The 25,955-nt window shown below is 44.5% G+C and overlaps 1 protein-coding gene across 1 annotated transcript in view; it reads left to right on the plus strand.

The window, feature by feature from the left end:
- Positions 1-25,955, plus strand: part of NBEA (neurobeachin) — a 1,994,973-nt gene that overhangs the window by 286,552 nt on the left and 1,682,466 nt on the right. Inside the window, 1 exon segment of the mRNA XM_030200381.1 lies at positions 13,353-13,472. Coding sequence (XP_030056241.1) covers positions 13,353-13,472 — 120 coding nt within the window.

Below are 25,955 nucleotides of genomic sequence, written 5' to 3' on the forward strand. Positions count from 1 at the left end.
AGCATTGGCATGATACTAATGCTTTTCCACAAGAAAGCTTACCATATAGTTGAGGGGCCAAATGCAAATATTTAAATGGGGAGAAGATACGTGGTACAGAAGGTACTGTTAAGGCCTCTTAAAGCATAATATCCTTAAAGCTTTAATATCCAAGAATTATAATCTCCATACACCAGCACACATCCTGAAGCCTCTTTATTTTCTGAAATTTACTTTGTTGAATAAGTGTAGCTAATTTACTCAGTTAGTAGAGCCTCAGAAGTTATTGCCCCAAGGCAAGAGACTTTGTAGTTCTGAGAGCTGTATTGGTGGGTGGAGATGGAAATCTGAAGAAAGGAAGTTTTATTGCAGAGGTGGGAAAGTGGCCAAGTAGATGAAAGCAGTTCAGAGATGGAGTGCTGGGTGTGTGCAGTATCTTGAGAGAGAGAATGAAGGAGAATGAAATAGAAGGTAAACCCATATCTACTCAGCCTTAATTGTTGTTTAAGCCTCCTGCAGTGTCTTGGGAAATCAATGTCATTTTGACCAGTTGATGAAAGCTCCTTTTGAGCCACTAGATACCTGCCACCTGAAGTACTTGACCTTGAAAATCCTGTTTTTGGTATTGATCAATTCAACTTGCAGGGTCAGTTAGCTTCAGGTCCTAGTAGCTGATCTACCTTACACAAAGTATTTCAATAATAGAGAGCTCATATGTGCATACACTTTCTTCCCTAAGGTACTGTTGAAGTTCCATCTTAACTAGTCAGTTGTTCTGCTAACATTTGTTTCCAAAACCTCATGCCTAGACTACAAGAGATCTATGGCCTACCTGGAGCGCGCTAAAGGCTATAGAAAGTCTACCCAGTCTTTTCTTTCTTTTGACCCAAAGAGGATAGGGACTGCTTTCAGCAAATGCATTCTTTCAGATTGGCTGGCAGTCTGCATTTCCTATACCCAGGCAGGCCTGACGCAAGAAGGTCATGTCACAGCTCATAACATTAGAGCTGTGGCTGTGTCGGTTTTCCACTTGAGGTTAGCCTCCATAGTGGAAATTTCCAGAATTGCAATGAGGTCTTCAGTTCACACATTTATATCACATTATTGTTTGGACCAGGACAGTCAGTTTGACAGTTGTCAAGAATTCATTTGGGATTTAGAATCCCAACTCATTTATTTCTGTTCTAGGCTGGCTTTCAAAAACAATTATAATGTTAGTTAACTTGTTCTCCAACCTTGCCTATTGTAAGGCTATCAATCCATTATCACCCCCCCCCTTTTTTTTTCCCCAAAGCCAGCCTCTAGCTAGGGAGTACTTCAAGTGAGAAGATTGTTTTCTCCAAGTACAAGCAGAATACTAAGTTGCTTACCTTCACTAAGTGTTCTCCAAGGTCAGCAGGATACGTTATCCTCACATACCCTCTGTCCTGTTGAATTCCATTAGGTATACTCAACTGGCTAGGGTTCCACACAACAGAGGCATGTAGAAAGTTTTTTTTACTGAAAGTGGAGAGCCCTTCCTGTACATTGGCTTCTCCATTGTGAGTATATGTATCCTGCTGTCCTCGAAGAACACTTGCTATAGATAAGTAATTTGTTTTTGATTCATGAAAACTTTGCTTATAGGGCAGTGCTGCTCAAAATTTTTCCGGCTCCGACACCATAATCACAGCCACAGTGACCCTCATGATCCCCATTGAGGTACATCATGTCATGCTTATAGAGTGCCCACCAGTTCATGATGCCAAATGCTGTATATGCAACACCATTTGGGATTGCGACCCACAGTTTGGGAAGCACTGTTAAAGAGGATATGGATTCATTCTAGATCTGTTCATTTTTTTGCTGGCAAGGAGAGCGATTCATTCTGTATACAACAGAATGTTCAAAATTGTTACTTTTTAAAAATTGACATTTGAAATTTTATATATATTTACAGTGTTGTATAGTAACTAAATGTAACAAGTCCATAAACCACTACTAAATGGACTTGGGAAAAATCCACAATTCCAGGAATAACATATGTAGAATGTTTGTACGTTTGGGAAGCATGCCAGGTGCCGCTGTCGTGGACAGGATGCTGGGCTCGATGGACCCTTGGTCTTTTCCCAGTGTGGCATTACTTATGTACTTAAGTAAATGTTTTGTCACTTTTATGTATAAAGAAGTACAGGAAACATTTGTTTTTTATTTTTATTGAAGTAATAACTTCACTAGTTTATACTATTTTTTACTCGGTTACATCTGATGCTTGCAGTTAAAACTAAAAGCAGAAGCAAGATATAAATGATAATTCCTTGGTAAACCAAATGAAACAGCAAAGCCTGGAACAGGATTTTGCTATTGCAAACCTCATCACACAAACAATGGAACATTTTTAAATTTTGCTGTTCACTGAATATACTCTAGGAGAACAGTAGAATTGCCTGTGTTTGTTGAACTGGTTACTGTTTTCCAGCCAAACAGAACAGTGATGGATTGAGTGACTTTGAAACGGAAATGAAGCTGAAGCTGGTTGCAGGTCTTGGTGAATAGACATATGTCCTCTATCACAATAAGCTACTGGTCATCCAAAGGAAAATTTTACATTGGGGTGATTAACAACTGGATTGATAGTCTTTAGAGATGAAGTCCACTTCTTTGGCCTTAAGACTGAAGGGTTCTCACACATTTGTCATTTTTGCAACAGTTCACAAAGATATTCAGAGTTTGCTATGAGACAAAAAATTGTTAGAACAAGAACAGATGATGATTCCAACTTTGTGAAAAGCCTTCTCTGTAATTGGATACCATGATGATGATAATGAAGATGCAAGTGATGAATTAGACCGCAGTACTTCTAATGTAAATGATAATGATGATATGATCTTTGATTTATGGAAGCCAAGTGTTTTAGACAGATTCCTTTGATCAATACCTGCAGACCAAGTCAGAAGACATTAGAAATATTGCAGTCTGGTCTGATATGAAGGAACTTTTTATGAGACTGAACAATCCATTTTCTGCCAGTGCAGTTGTTGAACACTGGTTTAGCTGTGCTGGATTAATGCCTCACAAGCACACCTGCATGAGTGGCAGTCATTTTCAAAATTTAGTTTTACTAAAAGCAAATTGGATTGAATTGTAGAGCAATAAAGTTGTTGGAATAAAACTGTTAACATTGGTTTCTTTCATTGTATTTTTGGTACTTTTACTTTTTACTGAAAATGTTAGGCAGTAACATTTTTTATTTTCACTTATGTACATTTTTAAATGTGTTCACTGTACTTTTATGTAAGTATTAAAATATACATTTATTTTAGACTTCCGGTGTGGTCCAATGCCTAGGAACAAGTGTCTGCACATTTGTTGATTCACTTGCTCCCCTAGTAGATTTACTTACACTTTCCATCTCCTAAAGTGGTTTTCTGGTGTTGATAATATATCTGCTCCAAAGGTTAAAAAGATTGATTTGGTCTTTCATCCTGCCGGCAGTGCCAAGTGTCCTAAGCAAGAGCTACTGATGCCGATCAAGATGGCCATTGCCATGGGAACTGTTAGAACTGATGGAGCTGGTTCTCACTTAACTGAGCCAGATCAAACTAATGATTCAAGGAAGTACTCAACAGGTTCTAGATCTCAAAAACAGTCTGGCGAATCTGAGCACCCAGATACAGACCTTCAGTGAGCAACAAGGCCTATTGGATGGTTGAATATTGCAATTAGAAAATGAAGTGTGCTGTCTTCAGTGTCAAAATAAAACTATGGAGCTCATTCATTCTGAATTGGAAGAGGCCAACAATTGCAGCCGCCAGAGTAACTTGCACATTCTGGGCCTTCCTGAGAGCTTGAAAGGGTTGGACACCATAATGTTTAGAGCAGTAGATCCCGAATCTTCTTGGCTTGCAGTTTCAACAAGCATTTGATGTGGAGTATGCTCATTGTACTTCTGGTACACGACTGAACGCCATGACAGGACCTCATCATTTTATCCTGAAAGTTCTGCACCATCCTGAAATGTTGGATATTGACTAAAGTGAAGGCTACTCTGAATTTCTCTTGACAAGGGTCTAGAATTACCATTCTTCTGGATTTTTCTCCAGCAGCTGGCCAAAAAAGAAAACAACTTCTGTCTTTCAGAGCGTCTCTGATATCAACTAGGTGCTCAATATGGATTGTTTTATCCTGCTCGCCTTCATGCCACATTTGTGAATCAGACTCTCACTTTTGAGGACTCAGAAATGCTAAAGAAATTTCTGATCGAGCAGGGGCAAGTATTTAAACGGTGATTGTCATGCTGTGTATTTTGCTTTATTAACTGTTGCCTTTGGAGATAGATGCTATTATAATATGCTTACTAATTTCTAATGGACGCTTCCTTTACAGGATTCTGTGCTATTTGTGTAGATTATTGCTTGATTTTTTTTTTTTTTTTCCTTTTGAAAGAGGAGCAATAGCAACTACATGTCAGGATGCAGGGGACCACTTGGGAGGGTACGTAGATGGTGAGCCTTACTGGGTGTATGTGTATTTGCTTGTGTGGATGGGGGTGGGAATGGGTGAACATTTTGAGTATTTTTTTTACTGCAGGGCGAGGACCTCTTTTTCTATTTCTCTTTGTTATATGTCCATCGCGCTATAGCCACCTTAGGCAATCATATTCCATACAATGGGTGTGTGTGTTTGGGGGGGGGGGGGGGGGTCTTAACATTTTTTTTTCACTTAATATTTGAAGAAAGCAAAGATATAGCTCTTTTGCAGGAGACACATTTATCTGCTTCTGAATTGCTTAAGTTGAGAACTAGATGGGTGAATGTATTTATGACCCAGTTATGGGTAGAAAATGTGGAGTTGCCATTTTGCTCAATAAAAATTTCAGCTTACATATCCTTGGGTGGAAGGTTCGTGATAAAGGAATATGGGCTTTGGTTAGGTTGAAGGTGTGGCATAAAGAACTTAGACCTCAACATGTATCCTCTGCAATAAAGGCCGGACGGGAGAGCGGGGGTATGATAGACGTTTAAATACCTCCATGGCATTAACATACAGGAGGTGAGCCTTTTTCAAGTGACGGAAAGGTCTGGAATGAGAGGACATTGGATGAACTTAAGAGGAAATAGGCTCAGGAGTAACCTACGAGGACGGTAATTGGATCAACCATCACCCCTTTGGTATTTTAATAATGCCCTGTTAAAAAATCCTGCTTTTCTTTCCATTATATGACAAGTTACAGAGGAATATTTTCATTTTAATGATGAATCTCTGGTAGGAGTGGAGACAATATGGGATGCCTTCAAGGCTACTATTAGGGGTGTCATTGGCTGTACTACCCAACTCAGTGCTTCCAGACAGTCTCAGTTAGTTGCCTTAGAAACAGATATAGCTACTCTGGCATCTCTATTGAAGTGCGAATGGGATAATGTAATTTTATACCATTTGTTGAAAAAGTGTTTTGATTATGATCATATTCTGAGTGTCAGACCCAGGGGAGATGTATTTATTCAGGGTTCCATACAATATCTAGCTGGGAATAGAGCTGGCAAGGCTCTTGCCTCTTATCTCAAGGAAAGAAAGAAAATTAAATCTTATTTTTTCCATTAAAGTCATGATGGTCACTCGCTCACTCAACCTGTCCAAATAGTGTCACGATTCTTTCATTACATAACAAATTATATCAAATGGAATGTAATTCCTCTGCCTCTGAAATTGATTCTTTTTTAGAATGGATACAAAGCCCTAAGCTCTCTGAGAAATGGAAACAGCAGTTAGAGGCCCATAATGAAATACAAGCAGCCATTAGCGCTTTTAAGACAAATAAAATTCCTGACTTGGATGGCTTCACTGCTGAGTTCTTTTTGGCCTTTTGGGAGGAGCTGACCCTATGTATGTTAAAACTCTATAATTATTTTCATCAAATTGGTTCCATGGCTTGCTCTGTTACTGATGCTATTACTGTTGCACTCCCCAAACTGGGTAGGAACGTTTTAGAGGTTTCAAACTACAGGCCCATTTCCTTAATTGGGATGGAAAAAGCTATAGTAGGCAGTCATTTTATAAACCCTATGGCTGTCCTCATTCAACAAGATCAGATTGGTTTTATACATCATAGACACTGCTCTAACAACACTTGGTTATGTTTTCAGCTGGACATGGATTGCCCCCACCTTCTTAGTCTCAGATGCCGAGAAGGCCAACTGCGTTGAATAGCCCTACATGTTTTGAACCTTGAGATGGTTTGGTTTTGGAAAGGTTTTTCTTAACATGGTTTGTGTGCTCTATTTCAATCCAGTGTCTTGATTATGTATTAAGCTAACTCCTATAATTTGCACAGAGGTACTAGACAAGGGTGCCCTTTGTCATCCTTGCTATTTAACTTTGCATCGAAACCTTTACTATACACCATTCTGCAATCTAGAATGATCGCTGACATCTCTTTTTTTAGTGAGGTGGAATGCAAACTATCAGCTTATGTTGATATTCTTTTGTACCTTCCTTCACCAGAACTAACATAGCCTACTTTATTACAACTTAGTGACACTTTTGGCATGTTTTTGGGGTACCAAATTAACTGGGCTAATGCCCACTGCATTAGAGAAATGTTTAATGAATTCCCATTCCAATGACAAGGGGCTAAAATATCTTGGTATGTATCTTTTCCCGGAGTTTGGATCAACAATTGAGTGTTGAGCAGAGCTCTACCGAATTGCATATTTTATTATTCGGCTGAATACAAATAATGAAAAATACTATTTGGCCAAATACGAATTATGAGCATTGAGATTTAACATAATAAAAGAAGCAACGTGAAATCAGAGATTGTGTGTTTATTTCAGTAGGATTTAGCACAGTAAAGCCCTGGATTATTCATATTCAAATTTAAATTACTATTCAGCCGAATACGAATAATGTAATTGGAGCTGAATCAAATTGAATATGAATAGCCCTAGTAACAAGGCCCGGTTGATGAAAAAAGTGAAAATTATGCTCCCAATGGGCGCCCTTAAGTCTTAGCTGGTGGGATTGTGTTGGTACTGTAAAATGGCAATAGCACCAGTTAAGTACAGTATGTGTATGATACCTATTTTTTCATCTGGATTTTACAAGAATATAGAAAAACAGCTTGTGGTGTTTACAAACCTAGAACTGCAGTGCTATCCTTATATAAAACTACTACTACTACTACTTCTTATCATTTGTATGGTGCTACTGGACATGAAGAGAGAGTCCCTGCTTGACAGAGCTTACAATCTAATTGGGACAGACAAGCAGGACAAATAAAGGAATTACTAAGGTGGGAATGCTAAAACATGGGTACTGATCAAGTGAGTAAGGGTTAGGAGTTAAAAGCAGCATCACAAAGGTGAGCCTTTAACCTCGATTTGAAGATGACCAGAAATGGAGCTTGACATACCAGCTCAGGAAGTCTATTCCAGGCATATAGTGCAGCAAGATAAAAGGAATGGAGTCTGGAGTTAGTGGTAGAGGAGAAGGGTGCAGATAAGAGAGATTACTCAATGTACGGAGTTCCCGAGAAGGAGTGTAGGGATAGATAAGAGTGGAGAGGTAGTGAGGAGCTGCAGAGTGAATGCACTTTTAAGTCAATAAGAGGAGCTTGACCAGTATGTGAAACAGGGAGCCAATGAAGTGACTTGAGGAGAGGGCTAATATGAGCATAATGACACTGGCGGAATATTGGTTGTGCAGCAGAGTTTTGAACAGATTGAAGGGGAGAGAGATGAACCTTTGAGAATCAAGTTGCAAATAAGTGAGAGGTTGTAAGAGTGTGAATAAGGGTTCTGGTAGTGTGCTCAGAAAGGAAGGGACAAATTTTGGTGATATTATAGAGGAAGAAATGACAGATGTTAGCAGTCTGTTGAATGTGTGCAGAGAGAGAGTGAGAGTAGTCAAAGGTGACCTCAAGGTTACAAGCTGATGAGACAGGGAGGATGAGCGTGTTATCCACAGAGATAGAGAATGGGGGAAAGATGATAAGCTCAGTCTTGGTCAAGTTTAGTTTCAAATGGCGGTGAGACATCCAGGCAGCAATGTCAGACAGGCAGGCTGATATTTTGGCCTCAATTCCTGCTGAAATTTCTGATGTGGAGAGGTAGATCTGGGAGTCATCAGCATAAAGGTGATACTTAAAACCATGGGATGTGATTAGAGTAACAAGAGAGGACGTATAGATGGAGAAAAGAAGAGGTCCCATGACAGATCCCTGAAGTACACCAATTGATAGTGGTATAGAAGTGGATAAGGATCCACCGGAGTGTACACTAAAAGTACGATGGGCGAGAGAAGAAGAAAACCAGGGAAGAACAAAGCCCTGGGCGAGAGAAGAAGAAAACCAGGGAAGAACAAAGCCCTGGAATCCAAGTGAAGACAGCGTATGAAGGAGTAGGCGGTGATCAACAGTGTCAAAAGCAGCAGATAGATTGAGAAGGATGAGGATAGAATACAGACATTTGGATCTGGCGAGGAACAGGTCATTGGAGACTTTAGCAAGTTCTGTTTCAGCTGAATGAAGAGGGTGAAAGCCAGATTGAAATGAATCAAGAATAGCTTGAGATGAAAGAAAGTCAGGACAATGGCGGTGAACAGCACATTCAAGTATCTTGGATAGGAGAGGGAGAAGAGGCAGTAGTTGGAAGGACAGGTAGGGTTTGAAGGAGGGCTGAGAGAATGGACTAAAGGATGGGAGAGGTGGATGTGACTTGGTTGACAATTCAAGTTTAATCATGTGAACCTTATCATGAAAGTACTCAGCCAGAGTCTGGGTAGAAAGTGAAGGGGGAGTTGGAGATGAAGGTACCTTGAGGCGAGAGTTCAGTGTGGCAAAGAGATGTTGAGGGTTTGAGCCAAGAGAATTTTTCAGCTGAATATAGTAGTCCTGTTTGGCAAGTAAAAGAGCAGACTGGAAGGAGGTCGGCAAGAATTTGAAGTGTATGAAGTCAGCATGGGCACGGGATTTCAGCCAAAGGCATTCGGCAGAGTGGGCACAGGAATGTAGGCAGTGGATCTTAGAGGTCAGCCAAGGCTGGGGTTTGGTATGCCTTACAGAACGGGGAGTGGGAGGAGTGAGAGTATCTAGAGCAGAGGAGAGAGTAGTATTATAGGAAGAGACAGCCTCATTGACGGACTTGGATAACATATTGGTTGAGAAGAGATTTGAAACAGTGGAGGACAGAGTAGAAGGATCAATAGATTGAAGATTCATAAATGTATTGGTTGAGATTGGATGGGACTTGGGGGGGGGGAGGGTGTTTAACGGTGAAAATTATCAGATGATGGTCAGAGAGCAGAACACTTGAGGTGCAGAAACTGGAGAGCGAGCAGTTGGAGAAGTAAGATGAAGACATTGGCCATTCTGGTGAGTGGGGGGTAGTGGAGTATAGTTGAAGATTGAAAGAGGATGTTAAAGCGAGAAACTGAAAACATAAGAGTCAGAGGGATTATTAGCATGAATGTTAAAATCCCCAAGAATGAGGGAAGGAGATAAAGGTTCAAGAAAGAAGGAAAGCCAGGTGTCAAAGTCAGTGAGAAAGGAATAAAGGGACTTAGGGGGTCAATAAATGACTGCTACTCAGAGAAGCAGAGGAGTGAATAGACGGATGGAGTGAACTACGAAGGAAGAAAAGCAGTGAGACAGATGGAAGAAGAGGTTGAAATTTACAGGAGAGTGAAAGTAGTTGGTTGAAATCTACAGGAAGGTGAAAATAGTAGCCCAAAACCACCTCTGCGGCCAAATGGGTGAGGAGTATGGGAGGAAAGATAACTTCCATGACTCAGGGCCGATGCTGATGCAGAGTCTTCAGGGCAAAGTGAAGTCTCAGGGAAAGCAGATGGACAGTACGAGAGATAAAGAGATTGTGGATGTAGGAAATTTTATTGTAGACAGAGCGGGCATTCCACAGAGCACATGAGAAAGGCAGGGTAAGAAGGGGGAAGGAGAGGAACAGAAATTAGGTTGGAGATATCACAGTATGACCTGCATGAATAGTATGAGAGCTGATGTGGAAGACCAGGAGAGAGGCATGACCGAAGCGACGAAGGCGAGATGTACTCAGATAGAATGTAGATGGTTGAATGGAAGGAAGGAAATGTTGAAGATTAAGAGCTGAGAAGAAGGGAAAAGTCAAAAGAGGTGGTGAGATGATGAAAGCAGAAGGTGGGCAATGTGTTCCTGCAGTATACAGTGGTTTCAGATGGAGAAAGAGATTAGGAAGGGACAGTACCAAGAAAAGAAAGTGTACTGGAGCCACAAGAAGTGACTGGGAGAAAATACAAAGTGTATAGAGAAAATGCGTGGCACCTAGAGGGAAAGGCCCTGGGAGGATCAGGGTTAACCTGGGAGTCGACCTGGAGAAGGCTGTGAGGATATGCAGATGGACTGCAAATCCTCCACAGCAACTAGAAGGCAGCTGGTGGGAGCGCTGGGCACCTGGAGCGAAGACCCTGAGCGGTTCGCAGTGCACCTGGGAGTCACCCGAAGAAGGCTGTGAGGATATGCAGATGGGCTGCAAGTCCTCCACAGCACCTGGAAGACAGCTGGTTGGGAGCAGTGGGCACCTCCACCATGCACCTCCCAGCCAAGAAAAGGCTTACCAGGGGTTCGGCCGAAGGCAGCATTCCTCCCCCTGAGGGTCACCTGGGCAGAGTTAACGCTCAGAGGAACCAAAATAGGCTCTATTTCTCTGCAACACCAAATAGGCAAACAGCAAAGCAGACAGGAAGATGTTCAAACAAATCTTTATTGAGTGAGTTCCAGTCTTGACGTGGCCGTGTTTCACCAAATAGGCTGCATTGGGCATAATATTGACAACTAACCATGGAAAAACAATTTCTTCCCTGGAATCAACCAACATTCAATATGTCTTTACTTCTTAATCACTTCTCCAAGCCTTACTGTGGCAAAGCCACTCAGCTTCACAACTCAGCACTTCTTGGAGACTTGTCAAAGATTGATTTTTTTTTTTCAGAGCTATGGACGAAATATATCAACTACTGTTCTTGCAGTGTTTTAAATGGATGCAACTGCATTACTGCATCCTGGATCTCTGAAAGCGACAACAAGGATTATGAATGTTTTGCTTTCGTTGAGAGTGAAGGATTTTCTGCTTCAGCCTTTTATACATACATATATATGTCAGAAACCTTATTCTGTTCTGTGTTCTCTATAGGACATATGGGCAGCTGAAACCTAGACATCCATCTCTGAACCACAATGATCCAACTTCTGGCTACAGCTCGTGCAATGTACTGTCTCTGCTGTATTAATACAGTTGCTCTATTTCATAGCACATAGAATGGTTTGGACTCCAGCACTACTTTGTAGGATGAAGCTCACTACTTTCAGCCTTTGCTGGCCATTGGCATTGGGCATGCTGGACCACATGCTGTTTCACTATTTGGATTCTGTCTGCAAATTTTGCTGATTTATATGTTCTGTTTTTGGCATATGTTGTTGGCATAGTGTAGAAATATGCTGTCCCTTGCTCTCAGTGAAATACAGGCCAATGGCTCAGGCTAAGAACTAGGCCTGTAAAAATCAAAGATCACTTCTGACACAAATTACATTTCACTGTAGCAAGTGCTGAAATGAGGTAATTGAGAGCCGATAGAGGTGGGGGAATCTGCTCTATAAACAAATAAGCAAGACTGGCACCTGCAAGAAGTCACGAGCAAAGATGTTTTGGCTTCATGAAGATAGTACTGGGTCAGCTGCACCCTGAATGAGATCATCCAGGGGGGGCTAGAGGAAGACTTGGGAACATGTGAAGTCATTCTTATCAACTGATAAGGACCAAAGAGTTCTGGTGAGAAAGCTAGGGTCCATTAGGATGAATAGAGTCAGAAGGGTATAAAAAGGGCAGTCTGAAGGGTGTTAAGGCAGAAGGCTCCAGAAGGCTGAAGAGAGAGATCAGACTGCACCTGCTGTGTGAAACGATGTCCCATCATGATCCAGAGATGAACGTCTAATGTGCCTGTACTGCTTTTGGTAAGATTTTAATAAACTATCTTATATCCCAGTGAGTCCTTCTGAGTATGGAGCTTGTTAATTCCTGGACTGTGTAAGAGCAGTCTGGGGGAATATGAGGTCAAAATAATTGGTGGGAACACGCAAATTATTTACAATAGGCAGTGATTCTGTTTGCTATACAATCTTTACTTGCCTGTGGGGTGGAAAGACGAGGAAAGCTTTATCTAGAATTCTGAGCACCACTGCAATTTAGGACATTTTAAAGAACTGGAAAAACTTTTCAAACCTCGGTACTGGTGGAACTTGGTATGTTTGCTATGTAAATATGAGGCTATAGCTGCAGAATATTCCAGTAAGATTAGGCAATGTACAGATGTTTGGTGTCTCTTTTGTTTTACATAATCCACTACTTTACGGAATTTAATTGTGTGATACATTTGAGTATGGGGAGGTTGGGTTTTGGTTTGGATGGGATTTCTCACTTTAATTTTTTTGGGCTTTGAATCTTGAAACAGTTGTGTGTTTTAAGTACTGCAAAATGCAATAAAGTTTTCTCTCTCTCTCTCTCTCTCTCTCTATCTATCTATCTATCTATCTATCTATCTATCTATCTATCTATCTATCTATCTATATATATATATATATACACACACACACACTTATTTTTATTTTAGTACTTTGAACAATACTGTATAAGTATACTAGATCTGTTTGACATCACTCAAATTATGTGTGCTTGATAGTACATAGAAACAGAGAAAAAAAATGACAGCAGATAAAGACCATAAGGCCTATTCAGTCTGCTGGTCCATACCATCTTTACCCCATTTTCGACATTTGTTGAAAGCCTGTTTGTTGAGGGGGCTTTTACTTGGCCTTCCAGTTTCCAGCCCATGGTTCTAGCCACTAGGCTGCTACTCTGCTCCATTTGTACATGAGTATTTTATGATATACATGGCAGCTTCATCCCTTGGAATATCTGTGCACCTGATTTTTTTTGTGTGTGTGTCTGTGTATAACCCTGTGCAATTTTATAAAATTTTGGATTTAGCACTCTCCTTTTTAGTAGTAGCTCAAGGCAACTTACATTTAGTTATAGCAGGTAGTTCCCTATAGGAGGGCTTACAATTCAAGTTTTTACTTAAGGAAATTTAAGGTAAAGAGACTCCCCCAAGATCACAGGGAGCTTTAGTGAGATTTGAATTCTGGCTTCCCAGGTTCTCAGCACACAACTTCATTTCAAGAGACTTTTTCTCTTTGTAAAACATGCTTAAATTATATTTGGTAGAGCAGCTTTGCTTTTGTTTTTTAACGTAAGGCAAATGAGTATCTTTAAATTCATATCACATATTTATTTATTTACTGATTGCTGGATTTTAGAAGTCTGATAACCTGTCTTTTTTGTTTCTTTTAGTGGTATATGATCAGCATTGTACATATCTACAACCGCTGGAGAAACAGTGAAATTCGATGTTATGTCAATGGTCAGTTGGTATCTTATGGCGATATGGCTTGGCATGTGAACACAAATGATGTAAGTAAGCATTATTTTCTTTGTTTCTTGTAGAAAATATCTTTTTTGGATGAATTTTATTTCATCCTGTAATTGGACTTCAGTAGCAGTGAAACTGGATGGTTTGTGAATAATAGTGAAATGATGTTAATCCCTTGTCTTGTATTAGTGGATATTTCCTTAAAATATTTTGATGCAGCTGCATCTTTTGGCATCCATTTCCTTTGAAAGCGGTCTTTCCTGGAGCTGTGATGCAGCTAATATGGATTTTATTTTTTTGTGTATGTGTTTTAACATAATCCTTCTTTTTAGTACTTCTGCTATGTACCTAATGAAAATAAATTATACTTTTTGGATTTTAGAAGCTCTCACATTTCAAACATCTGTAGGAAACCTTTTTTATTTTTTTTTTTAATTTTTAAAATAATTCTAAATAGGGAATGTTTTCCTTTGCCAGAGGGGCTAATTTGGCATGCAGAGAAGTTCACTAAAGAAGCTTATTAAAGGAATTATCCTCTTGAAGCTCTCTGCTTATTTCACTTGGACTTTGTTCATGTATAATTTTTTTTCCAGTGGATTATTTGGAAGTAGGGGGATGAAAATGATAAAGGGGATGGGATGTCTTCCCTATGAGGAAAGGTTAAAGCAGCTAGGCCTGTTCAGCTTGGAGAAAAGATGGCTGAGGGATGTTATGGTGGAAGTCTATAAAATAATGAGTAGAGTGGAATGGGTAGACGTGAATCGCTTGTTTACTCTTTCCAAAAATTCTAAGACTAGGGGGCATGCAATGAAGTTACAAAGTAGTAAATTTAAAATGAATCAGAGAAAATATTTCTTCACTCAACATGTAATTAAACTCTGGAATTTGTTGCCAGAGAATGCAGTAAAATCAGTTAAGTTAGTGGGGTTTAAGCCTCCTGAAGGAAAAGTCCATAGACCATTATTAAAATGGACTTGGGGAAAACCCACTTATTTCTAGAATGAGCAGCATAAAATGTATTATACTATTTTGGGATCTTCAAAACGGAAATAAAGCGTCCAAGTACAGATGTGTGGCTAGGCAGGGCGTATATTATGTACAGCACCATAAACATCCATATCAAAGTACAGTCCCATAAACATATATAATGGAGTGTGCCTCTGTGGGAGTGTCCAACACAGTTGGAGGGTGTCCTTGCATTGTACGTCTACTGCAAAAGCAAAATTTCAGTGTACCACTTCCTCTCGGCCTGACAGTGTCCCAGATCAGGACAACATTACAGACATTACCTGGCTTTCAGGAGAGACCACATTTCTCTGATGAGGAAAGCAATCTCATGGCAGTCATCTGTGTCTTCCACTAACGCCAGCTCTTTTGCCGGCATGGAAGAATGCCCCTCCATGACCAAGCCATGCATGTATGCATAAGTATAAGGCATCACCTGGAAAGGTCCATTGAAGTTGCAGAAGCCCTGTTTCTAAAACATGCAAAGCACACTCTTGTATCATCTCGATCACAACAACTCGGACCCTAGTCTGATATGTGACATGATAGTATATATCAGTGGAAGTGCACAAAATCACTGTACATTAATGGTACTGCCATAAATATCACACAAGAATGAGAAACTGTGGAAGGACAGACACCCGGAAGACTGGCCTATATATTCATGTTAGTGAAAGGAGAAAAAAAGTGGTAATATTAGCCACACTCGTGTACACCCTCCACACACCAATGAGTCCTGAACATCAAGGAAACCACACCTACTGGAAGGTGCCAGATCAGCTGAGAAAGCACTGTGATCTCTCCATCCTGTATATTACCAATCCTTATAATGAGATCCCTTAGTTTCATGCTAGTTACAAATCTGAATAATACCAATATAAAGTAACTACCTATTTCAGTTCTTTATTCATATCAAACTTTACATATATAAAATCCGCTTCTGAATTAAATCAGATTCTTCTGCTTCTCATGCATTCCATCCATCCACTCCATACCACTTCTCTCATACTGCTGATTCAAACTCTCTACTCCTTACTACTGCTTATTCACGTCCACTTTTCCCTTGGAGACAGTATGATACATTTACATCAGTATACCAGTATATAACCACTATTGTCATCACAACTTATGTAACCCTCTTTGTTGCTGATGAATATACTGTGTATTGGGTCTAATTTTCTACTTCAGTTCATTCCGTGCTGAAGCGCTACTTATGTACTCAAACGTGATGTGCTTCCATCAAAGTTATAGTGTAAACATTCTTGAAAGGATGTTATAACAGTTCTCCTTTATTCTCCGAGGACAAGCAGGCTGCTTGTTCTCACATGTGGGTTGATGTCTGCGTCGGCCCAGCAAACAGCACTTTTGTCCCAAGCAAAAAATATAAAAGTTTTGCCAGAGTCTTCTGGCGTGCGAATCTCGCGGATGACTTCCTGCCTGTCGCGTGAGCGTGCCCCTTCAGTTTTCTTTTCTCCGCGCTGAGGAGCGGTAGGTTTTTATCTGCGCTCCTCTCAGGCCCAGAAAAGAGTCTTTGCGAGTTTTTTCACTTTTTGTGCTATATATTTCTTTAATTTACTTCAGTTGTCAGTTTAAAAAAAAAAAAGTTCCTGTAGTGTCTTTTAGTTTAGTTCACTTTTAAAGTTTCCTTTGTTTTTTCGACACGGCCGGCTTATTTTCTTATTTTTTGTGCCCCTTTTTCTGTTAACTGGCACAATCGCGTCTTTTGATTTCGCCGAAGCCGTTTTTCCTTCCATGTCATCGAAGACACCCAATAACTTCAAATGTTGTACTCGTTGTAACCGGACCATCTCAGTTACTGATACCAGCCGTATAAAGAAATGGACCCAAGCGTCTCGAGAAGCCCAACGAGAAAAGCTTTTTGGGGCTCGGTCCGGTCATTTGACATTGACATCGGTACCGAGGTCGGCGGGAGCAGAGGTAATGTTTGCTGATAGACCAATTCGCCCTGGGAGCAGTGAGGCGTCGAGTGGGTCTCCACCTGCCTCTAGGCCTCCTGTTATGCAGGCTCCCTGGGACCGACCTTCGTTGGACCCGGCCCTGAGGAGAAGTGAGGATTCTATGTCCTCAGTACCGAGGAGTCTCGATGACTGGCTTTGAGTGAAGGCGAAGAAGCACTGTCATTGTTCTCCTTCAACTCATGGTACCAGGAGCTCCGGGACGCCAAGAGAGTCGGCACCTGAGAAGCGTCGGTACCGAGAGGATCGCTCCCCCTCGATACAGGAGGTGCCTATGCTTCGGTCTTCTAGCAGCCCGGTACCTGCTCCCGAGCCTCCACAGATTCTGACACCACCTGTTCCACCGACCCTTTACCCTTCCCCGATGGCGCTTTCGACGAGCACATCCGCGCCTTGTTTCCAGAACTGGATGGACTGCTATGTCAGTCAGCTTTGGTGTCGGGAGTGCTTGCGCCTTCTGTATCGTCTGTTGCAACGGTGTCTGGCCCTTTTCCTGTGGTGAGGTCCCCGACTGTGATGCCACCTGCGGCATCTGCATCGGCTGCCACCCAGGTCGACTCTCCTTCGACATCGGTAGAGGAAGCTTCGTCTCACTCAGAGTGGGTGTCGGTTCCTCGACGTCGAGGCAGGTTCAGTGTCAGAGTACCTTAAGAAAGGGTCTTATCCGATACTGAGCAGGAGCGTTCGTGGGAGTCAGAGGAAGATCCTAGGTATTTTTTTCTGATGAATCCTATGGTATGGGATTCACTCTGAACCTTCCCCTACACCAGAAAGGAGACTATCTCCACCGGAGAGTCTTTTCTTTTCCTTTTTTGTCCAGGAAATGGCTACGGCTATTCCCTTCCCTGTGGAGGTTGAGGATGAGCCCAGGACTGAGATGCTCGAAGTCCTGGACTATTCTTCTCCACCTAAAGAGGCTGTAACAGTTACTCTGCATAAGGTACTGAAGGAAGTCCTTATGGGAAACTGGTCGGCCCCTCTGTCTGACACTGTGGTCCCGAAGAAAGCTGAATCCCAGTATCGGATCCATGGTGAACCTGGATTGATGAGGTCTCAGTTACCACACAATTCTATGGTGGTGGACTCTGCCCTCAAGAGAGCCAGGAGTATTAGAGACTATGCTTCAGCGCCCCAAGGCAGAGAAGCTAGGACTCTTGATTCTTTTGGGAGGAAGATGTATCATGCCACTACGCTCGCTGCCAAGACTGTCATACCAGCTTTTCACGAGCGTCCACTTGTGGGACTCGATAAGGCAACTGTCTAGCTTGGTTGATGCACTTCCTCTGGAGCAGGCTGAGCCTTTTTGCCAGGTGGTCTGGCAGCAGAAGGCTTGTCAAAAATTCCTGGCCAGGGGTACGTTTGATTGATGTAGCATCCAGGATCGCTGCTAGGGGTATAGTGATGTGTAGACTCTCATGGCTGCGTGTCTTTGACCTGGATCATTCTGTCCAGCAGCGAATGGCATTTGTTCCTTGCCGGGGGGACAACCTTTTTGGTGAAAAAGTAGAGGATCTTTGTTCATCAGATCAAGAAGCATAATGATGCTATGGATTCACTCTCCCACCGGACGTCTTCTGCTACTACCTCCTCATCTAGGAGATTTTTTTGGGGGAAAGAGGAGGAGTGCTCCCCATTCCTATTATAGGCCTAGGTACACACCTGCTTCTCGGCAGCCTGCCCAGGCTCAGCCCCAGCGTGCTCGTTCTCGTCAACAGCGTGCGTCTAAGGCCCATGCTGCTCCCCAGCAAAAGCAGGGGACAGGCTTTTGACTGGCTCCAGTTATTATAGCCACAGTAAAAGTGTCTGCACCGGATGACTTGCCGGTTGGGGGGAGGTTGATATTTTTTCACCAAAGGTGGCCTCTCATAACCTCCGACCGGTGGGATCTTCAAATAGTCCAGTCAGGATACACCCTCAATCTGGAATCCAAACCTCCAAATTGCCCACCAGGAGCTCATTGGAGGTAGTGCCGTGGGCTGCGTACCTATGTGACATCTACAGCTCTTTCTTCTCGGCAGGTGGCATCCTGTGTCCCAGGAGTACCAGCTGTGTCTTCCATGGCTGTTCTTGTGACGCCTGCGCATGAACTTGTGGCCCCGCAATTCCTCCCAGTGGGAGGGATGCCTTGACGCCTCTGCAGTGTATGGTGGTGGTTATGGACTCGAGTCTCTCGGACTGGAGAGCCCTTTTCCTCCTTCTTCCTTCTCCGGGACGGTGGATGGGACAGGGGACGTTGTGGCCGATCTCCCGCCTGGACCTGCTTTTGGTGCTGTTCGTTTTCCAGCCTTTCAGGACACATTGAGGGGCATAATCGAACGCGAATGCCCATCTCCTTGGGCGTCTATCTCTGAGAACGGGTATGTGAAGGGGCGGGACAAACCGTATTTTCGAAAAAAATGGGCGTCCATCTTTTTTCCCGATAATACGGTATGTGCCAGCTAAATGCATTGGATTTGTGCGGATTTGAGCTGGGCGGTATCGTTTTTCAGCGATAATGGAAACCAAACGCGCCCAGCTCAAAAACGAACAAGTCTAAGGCATTGGGTCGTGGGAGGGGCCAGGATTCGTAGTGCACTGGTCCCCCTCACATGCCAGGACACCAACCGGGCACTCTAGGGGGCACTTGTAACAATTAAAAAAAAATGTTAACTACCTCGGAAGTCCATAGCTCCCTTCCCTTGGGTGCTGAGCCCCCCAAATCCCCCTAAAACCCACTCTCCACAACTCTACACCATTACCATAGCGCTTATGGCTGAAGGGGGGCACCTAAATGTGTGGGTACAGTGGGTTTTGGGAACGGGTTGGAGCGCTCCCATTTATCACCACAAGTGTGACAGGTAGGGGGGGATGGGCCTGGGTCCACCTGCCCTGAAGTCCACTGCACCCACTATCTGCTTCAGGGACCTGCATACTTCTGTGATGGAGCTGGGTATGACATTTGAGGCAGGCATACAGGCTGGAAAAAAAAGTTTTTAAAGTTGTTTTTTTTGGGTGGGAGGAGGTTAGTGACCACTGGGGGAGTCACGGGTGGTCATCCCCGATTCCCTCCGTTGCTCGTCTGGTCATTTAGGACACTTTTTGGGGACTTGTTCATGAAAAAAAAGTGACCCAAATTCGCGCTAAAAACGCCTTTCTTTTTTCAATTATTGGCCGAGGATGCCTATCTCTCCTCGGCCGATAAACATGCCACAGTCCCGCCTTAACCGTGCCTCCGACATGCCCCTGTCAACTTTGGCTGTTTCCACGACAGATTGCAGTTGAAGACACCCAAAATCGTCTTTCGATTATGCCGATTTGGGCGCCCACGGGAGAAAGACGCCAATCTCCCAGTTTGGGTCAAAATACGGGCGTCTTTCTCTTTCGAAAATAAGGCGGATTGTGGGCTAGGCGATGCTTGTGCTGTCTCTCCTGCCTGGACCTGCTTTTGGTGCTGTTCGTCTCCTAGCCCTTCAGGACACGTAGCAGGCCAGGTGGTGCTTGTGCCTTCAGAGAACATAATGGCGATGGCTACTTCTTCGACAGAGTGGGACTCAGTCGGGCCGTGGCCATCAGGGTGTGTCGCCTCTATTGAGTGGGCAAAGGACCTTGTGTTCCGTTTCTCCGTGGTCCACTTCATGGGCTTTTCCTACGGTGAGTTCTCTTTTTCTGCCGTCTTCTGGTCTTAGCAGAATGGTTATTCCGCACCAGTGCTTCCCCAGTTTGATCTCAGGTTTTCATATGTATATGAGAGATTTGCATGCCCTACCTCCATGGTATGTAAATTTATCTCTCATACATTTGTTGCAGGTATCCTGAAAACCTGACTGCCTAGGTGTGTCCCAAGGACTTTGTTGAGAACCCCTGTTTTAGAGTGATGTTCTTTGTGACTTTGTGGATGATTTTCTGGTTTACTCTTAGGCTTTTTTCCCCCGTAAAACTGCAACCACGATCTAATCCGTTTTTATGCTGCTTTGCCTCATGCTTATAAGATTTGGATTGTTCATGCCAGAGTTGGTGTTACTTATCCTTTTCCTAATATTTTCTAGTGTTTCTGCCAATGTTGGTGCTTTGTTGCTCTTGTTGCTTTGGGATCTTCATTCCACTCTTTGTGCCGCGTTACCCCTATGGTACTGGCTTGGAATCTTCATATCATTGTCAAGGCCCTTTGCCCCTCTTTAGCTTCCATGTAGTCTTCATGCCCATGTTGTCATCTTGGAGTGCTGTTGGCTCTGTGGCAGATACCTACCAGCAGTCTTTAAGGAAATGAAATAAAAATGGATGGAAACTGAGAGTGCAAACTTGTTTTCTGCAATGATTTGAATGAATCCAAATACAGTATATTGAACTTTAAGATACTTATGTTGGACCTATTAAAGTTGTTGGCTATCTATCTAAAGCAGTTAAGATTTCTAGTAATAATTTACCATAGTTAAGTGAAAATTGTTTCCTCAAGTTTGCAGGTAACGTCATTTCTCCGAGGACAAACAGGCTGCTTGTTCTCACTGATGGGTGATGCCCACGGCAGCCCTGAGGTCCAGAAATCTTCCTAGCAACAAAGCTTGCTAGAGCCTTTGGTCATGCGCCATCTTCCCGCCCAACTCGCGGGGACATCAGTTCCTTTTTGTCTGGGGTGGGGAGAGAGACTGTGTTTTTGTCCCTCTCACCTCGTCCTGAGGAGCCTTCGACTTTTTTCACGTCTTTGCGAGGTGTTTTCTACTTCTGTTTTCATTCTCTAGCTTCTTGGAGCTGTTTTCTTTAAAAAAACAAAAACAAAAAAAAAAACCTTAGACTTCTAGAGTTTGGCGCGCGCCTAAGTTTTGTTTCACCGCCGTTGCGGCAGTCTTAGGCCGCCGTTCGCACTTTCTCCCTTTCTGTGCCCTTTTTGGCAACATTGACATTTTTGATCTCGCTGCCGCTATTTTTCCATCGATGACATTGAATATTCGCAACGGCTTCAAGAAGTGCGGTCGATGCCACTGGGCGATCTCAGGTTCTGATCCACACGTGTCGTGTCTTCAATGCCTTAGGGCTGAACATCGCCCCGCTGCCTGTAAACTGTGTCTCGGTTTGAAAAAGAGAACACAAGTGGCGAGACAAGCTCAGTGGGACCGTCTGTTTTGAGCTTTGCCCGGAACTTCGGTGTCGACGTCGACCAAGGTACCGAGTTCAGCGGTGTCGATTTCGGCACCGGAGCAGGCATCGACTTCGGGAGTGCAGGTTATGGCTGTCTGCAGACCTCTACACGCTGGGAGTAGTGAGCCATTGAGTGGGTCTCCACCTATCTCGAAGGCTCCTGCTTCGCAGGCCCATTGGGACCGACCTTCGGACCTGACCCCGAGGAGGCGTTTGGATTCAACGTCTTCCTCGTCGGTACCTAGGGGTACCGATGCCATGCCAAGGGCGAAGGCCAAGAAGCATCGGCACCGGTCCCATTCTCGTCATGGTACCGGGAGCTCCGGGGTGTCGAGGGACTCGGCACCCGAGAAGCGTCAATGCCGGGTGGACCGCTGCCCCTCCATATAGGAGGTGTCGATGCATAGGTCGATGGACAGCACGGTACCGCCTCCTTGTCCTATGCAGGTTCTGCCTCCAACTCCTGCACCGGCTTCCTTGCCTTTTCCGGTAGAGACTCTAGACTAGCGCCTCTGAGCCGTCCTTCCAGATCTTCTGGAGGGGTTGATGCACCAGTCTGTTTTGGTACCGACGGTGCTTGAGCCCTTGGTACCATTGGCAGAGGCTCCGGCTGGCTCCTTGCCCCTGGTGGGGTCCCCGACAGTGGTACCACTTGCGGCACCGGTCTCGACTCCCCATCGACGGCGTTGGAGGAAGCTTCACCGCAGTCGGTTAAGGAGTTGACTTCTCGATGACACCATCGAGGACATCGTTCCTCGGAGTCGAGACGGGCCCGGTTTAGGACTGCTGTTTGAGAGCTTTTGTCTGACACCGAGGAGGAGGCCTCATGGGGGGAGGAAGAAGATCCCAGATATTTCTCTTCTGAGGAGTCTTGTGGTCTTCCTTCTGACCACACTCCCTCTCCTGAAAGAAAGCTTTCTCCGCCAGAGAGTCTTTCTTTTTCCTCCTTTATCCATGAAATGTCTGTTGGCATTCCCTTCCCGGTGGTTACTGAGGATGAGCCCAGGGCTGAGATGCTCCAGGTACTTGACTATCCTTCTCCACCTAAAGAGTCGTCCACAGCCCCTTTGCATAAGGTTCTTCAGGAGACTTTGCTTAGGAATTGGACGAAACCTTTATCTAATCCCACCATCCCTTAGAAGATTGAGTCCCAGTATAGGGTACATGGAGAGCCTGAGTTGATGAGGACCTAGTTACCTCATGACTCTGTGGTTGTGGACTCTAACCTGAAGAGAGCTGGCAGTTCCAGAGATTTTGCCTTGGCGACCCCGGGGCGGGAATCTAGAACTCTTGACTCCTTGGGGAGGAAGGCCTACCAGTCCTCTATGCTCATCTCCAAGATCCAGTCTTACCAGCTCTACACGAGGATCCATACGCGGAATAATGTGAAGCAACTGGCGGACCTGGTGGATCAGCTTTCTGCGGAGCAGGCCAGGCCTTTTCAGGAGGTGGTCAGGCAGCTGAAGGCATGTCGTAAATTCCTGTCCAGGGGTGCTTATGACACTTTTGATGTTGCATCCAGGGCCACTGCTCAGGGTATAGTGATGCGCAGACTCTCATGGCTGCGTGCCTCTGACCTGGAGAGTAGGACTCAGAAGCGGCTGGTGGATGTCCCTTGTCAGGGGGGATAACATTTTTGGCGAGAAAGTCGAGCAGGTTGTAGAACAGCTCAACCAGCGCGTTACTGTCCTCGACAATCTCTCCCACCAGGCGCCTTCAGCATCTACCTCAACTGGTAGACGTTTTTTCAGGGGCAGGAGGAGTGCTCCTTATTCTTATAAAAAGCATAGGTACGCTCTACCTTCCCGACAGCTTGCTCAGCCCCAGCGCGCTCGTTCCTGTCAACAGCGTTCGCCTAAACGGGCCCCTGCAGCTCCCCAGCAAAAGCTAGGACGAGCTTTTGACTGGCTCCGGATCAACGTAGCCGCAGTAATTGTGTCCATGCTGGACGGCTTACCGGTCGGGGGGGAGGTTGAAATTTTTTCACCAAAGGTGGCCTCTCATAACCTCCGATCGGTGGGTTCTTCAAATAGTCCGGTTAGGATACACCCTTAATTTCGCTTTTACACCTCCAAATTGCCCACCGGGAGCTCAGTTCTTAAGCTCCCAGCACAAGCAGGTACTTGCAGAGGAACTTTCTGCCCTTCTCAGCGCCAATGCGGTCGAGTCCGTTCCACCCGGGCAGGAAGGGCTGGGATTCTATTCCAGGTACTTCCTTGTGCAAAAGAAAACGGGGGATGTGTCCCATCCTAGACCTAAGGGCCCTGAACAAATTCCTGGTCCGAGAAAAGTTCAGGATGCTTTCCCTGGGCACTCTTCTTCCCATGATTCAGGAAAACGATTGTCTATGTTTTCTGGACTTAAAGGATGCTTATACCCACATTCCGATACGTCCAGCTCACAGGAAGTATCTCCGATTTCGTCTTGGAACGCAGCATTTCCTGTATTGTGTACTGCCCTTTGGCCTGGCCTCGGCTCCCCGGGTCTTTACAAAATGCCTGGCGGTGGTCGCAGCGGCACTATGCAGATTGGGGGTGCATGTATTCCCTTACCTCGACGACTGGCTGGTGAAGAGCACCTCGGAGGCAGGAGCTCTACAGTTCATGCAGATGACTATTCAACTGCTGGAGCTACTGGAGTTTGTTTTAAATTACCCAAAGTCCCATCTCCGTCCAGTTCAAAAACTAGAATTCATAGGAGCTCTGCTGGACTCAACGACGGCTCATGCCTACCTCCCCGAGACGAGAGCAGACCATCTTTTGTCTCTCGTTTCCAAGGTCCGAGCGTCTCAGCAGATCACAGCTTGGAAGATGTTGAGACTTCTCGGCCACATGGCCTCCACAGTCCATGTGACTCCCATGGCACGTCTTCATATGAGATCAGCTCAGTGGACTCTAGCTTTCCAGTGGTTTCAAGCTGTCGTGAATCTAGAGGATGTGATCCAATTGTCCACCGGATTTCGCAACTCTCTTCGGTGGTGGACCATTCGATCCAATTTGACCTTGGGACGCCCATTCCAAATTCCTCAGCCACAAAAAGTGCTGACGACGGATCATCTCTCCTGGGGTGGGGAGCACGTGTAGATGGGCTTCACACTCAAGGACTTTGGTCCCTCCAGGAATCAAGGTCTTCAGATCAATCTCCTGGCGTTGCGAGCGATCTGGAACGCTCTGAAGGCTTTCAGAGATTGGCTGTCCTACCAAATTATCCAAATTCAGACAGACAACCAGGTTGCCATGTACTATGTCAGCAAGCAGGGGGTCACCGGATCTCGCCCCCTGTGTCAGGAGGCCATCCAGATGCGGCTTTGGGCCCGCCGCCGAGGCATGTTTCTCCAAGCCACGTATCTGGCAGGCGTAAACAACAGTCTGGCTGACAGATTGAGCAGGATAATGCAACCTTATGAGTGGTCGCTAAACTCGTGTGTGGTGCGCAAGATCTTTCAAGTGTGGGGCACCCCCTTGGTGGATCTTTTTGCCATTCAGATCAGTCACAAGGTCCCTCAGTTCTGTTCCAGATTACAGGCCCACGACAGACTAGCGCCAGATGCCTTTCTCCCCAATTGGGGAGAAGGTCTTCTGTATGCGTATCCTCCCATACCTCTGGTGGGGAAGACTCTGCTGAAACTCAAGCAAGATCGAGGAACCATGATTCTGATTGCTCCTTTCTGGCCGCGTCAGGTTTGGTTTCCTCTTCTTCTGGAGTTATCTTCAGAAGAACCATGGAGATTGGAGTGTTTTCCGACCCTCATAACTCAGAACGAAGGGGCGCTTCTGCATCCCAACCTCCAGTCTCTGGCTCTCACGGCCTGGATGTTGAGAGCGTAGACTTCGCCTCTTTGGGTCTCTCTGAGGATGTCTCCCCAGTCTTGCTTGTTTCCAGAAAAGATTCCACAAAGAGGTGTTATTCTTTCAAATGGAGGAGGTTTGCTGTCTGGTGTGATAGCAAGGCCCTAGATCCTCGCTCTTGTCCTACACAGACCCTGCTTGAGTACCTTCTACACTTGTCCGAGTCTGGTCTCAAGACCAACTCCGTAAGGGTTCACCTTAGTGCAATCAGTGCTTACCATCAGCGTGTAGAAGGTCAGCCTATCTCTGCACAGCCTTTAGTTGTTCGCTTCATGAGAGGTTTGCTTTTGTCAAAGCCCCCTGTCTGACCTCCACCAGTGTCATGGGATCTCAGTGTCATTCTCACCCAGCTGATGAAGCCTCCTTTTGAGCCACTGAATTCCTGCCGTCTGAAGTACTTGACCTGGAAGGTCATTTTCTTTGTGGCTGTTACTTCAGCTCGTAGAGTTAGTGAGCTTCAGTCCTTAGTAGCCCACGCTCCCTATACTAAATTTCATCACAACAGAGTAGTCCTCCGCACTCGCCCTAAGTTCTTGCCGAAGGTGGTGTCGGAGTTCCATCTGAACCAGTCAGTTGTCTTGCC

This window comes from Microcaecilia unicolor, chromosome 4, assembly GCF_901765095.1.
Source record: "Microcaecilia unicolor chromosome 4, aMicUni1.1, whole genome shotgun sequence".
Lineage (NCBI taxonomy): Eukaryota > Metazoa > Chordata > Amphibia > Gymnophiona > Siphonopidae > Microcaecilia > Microcaecilia unicolor.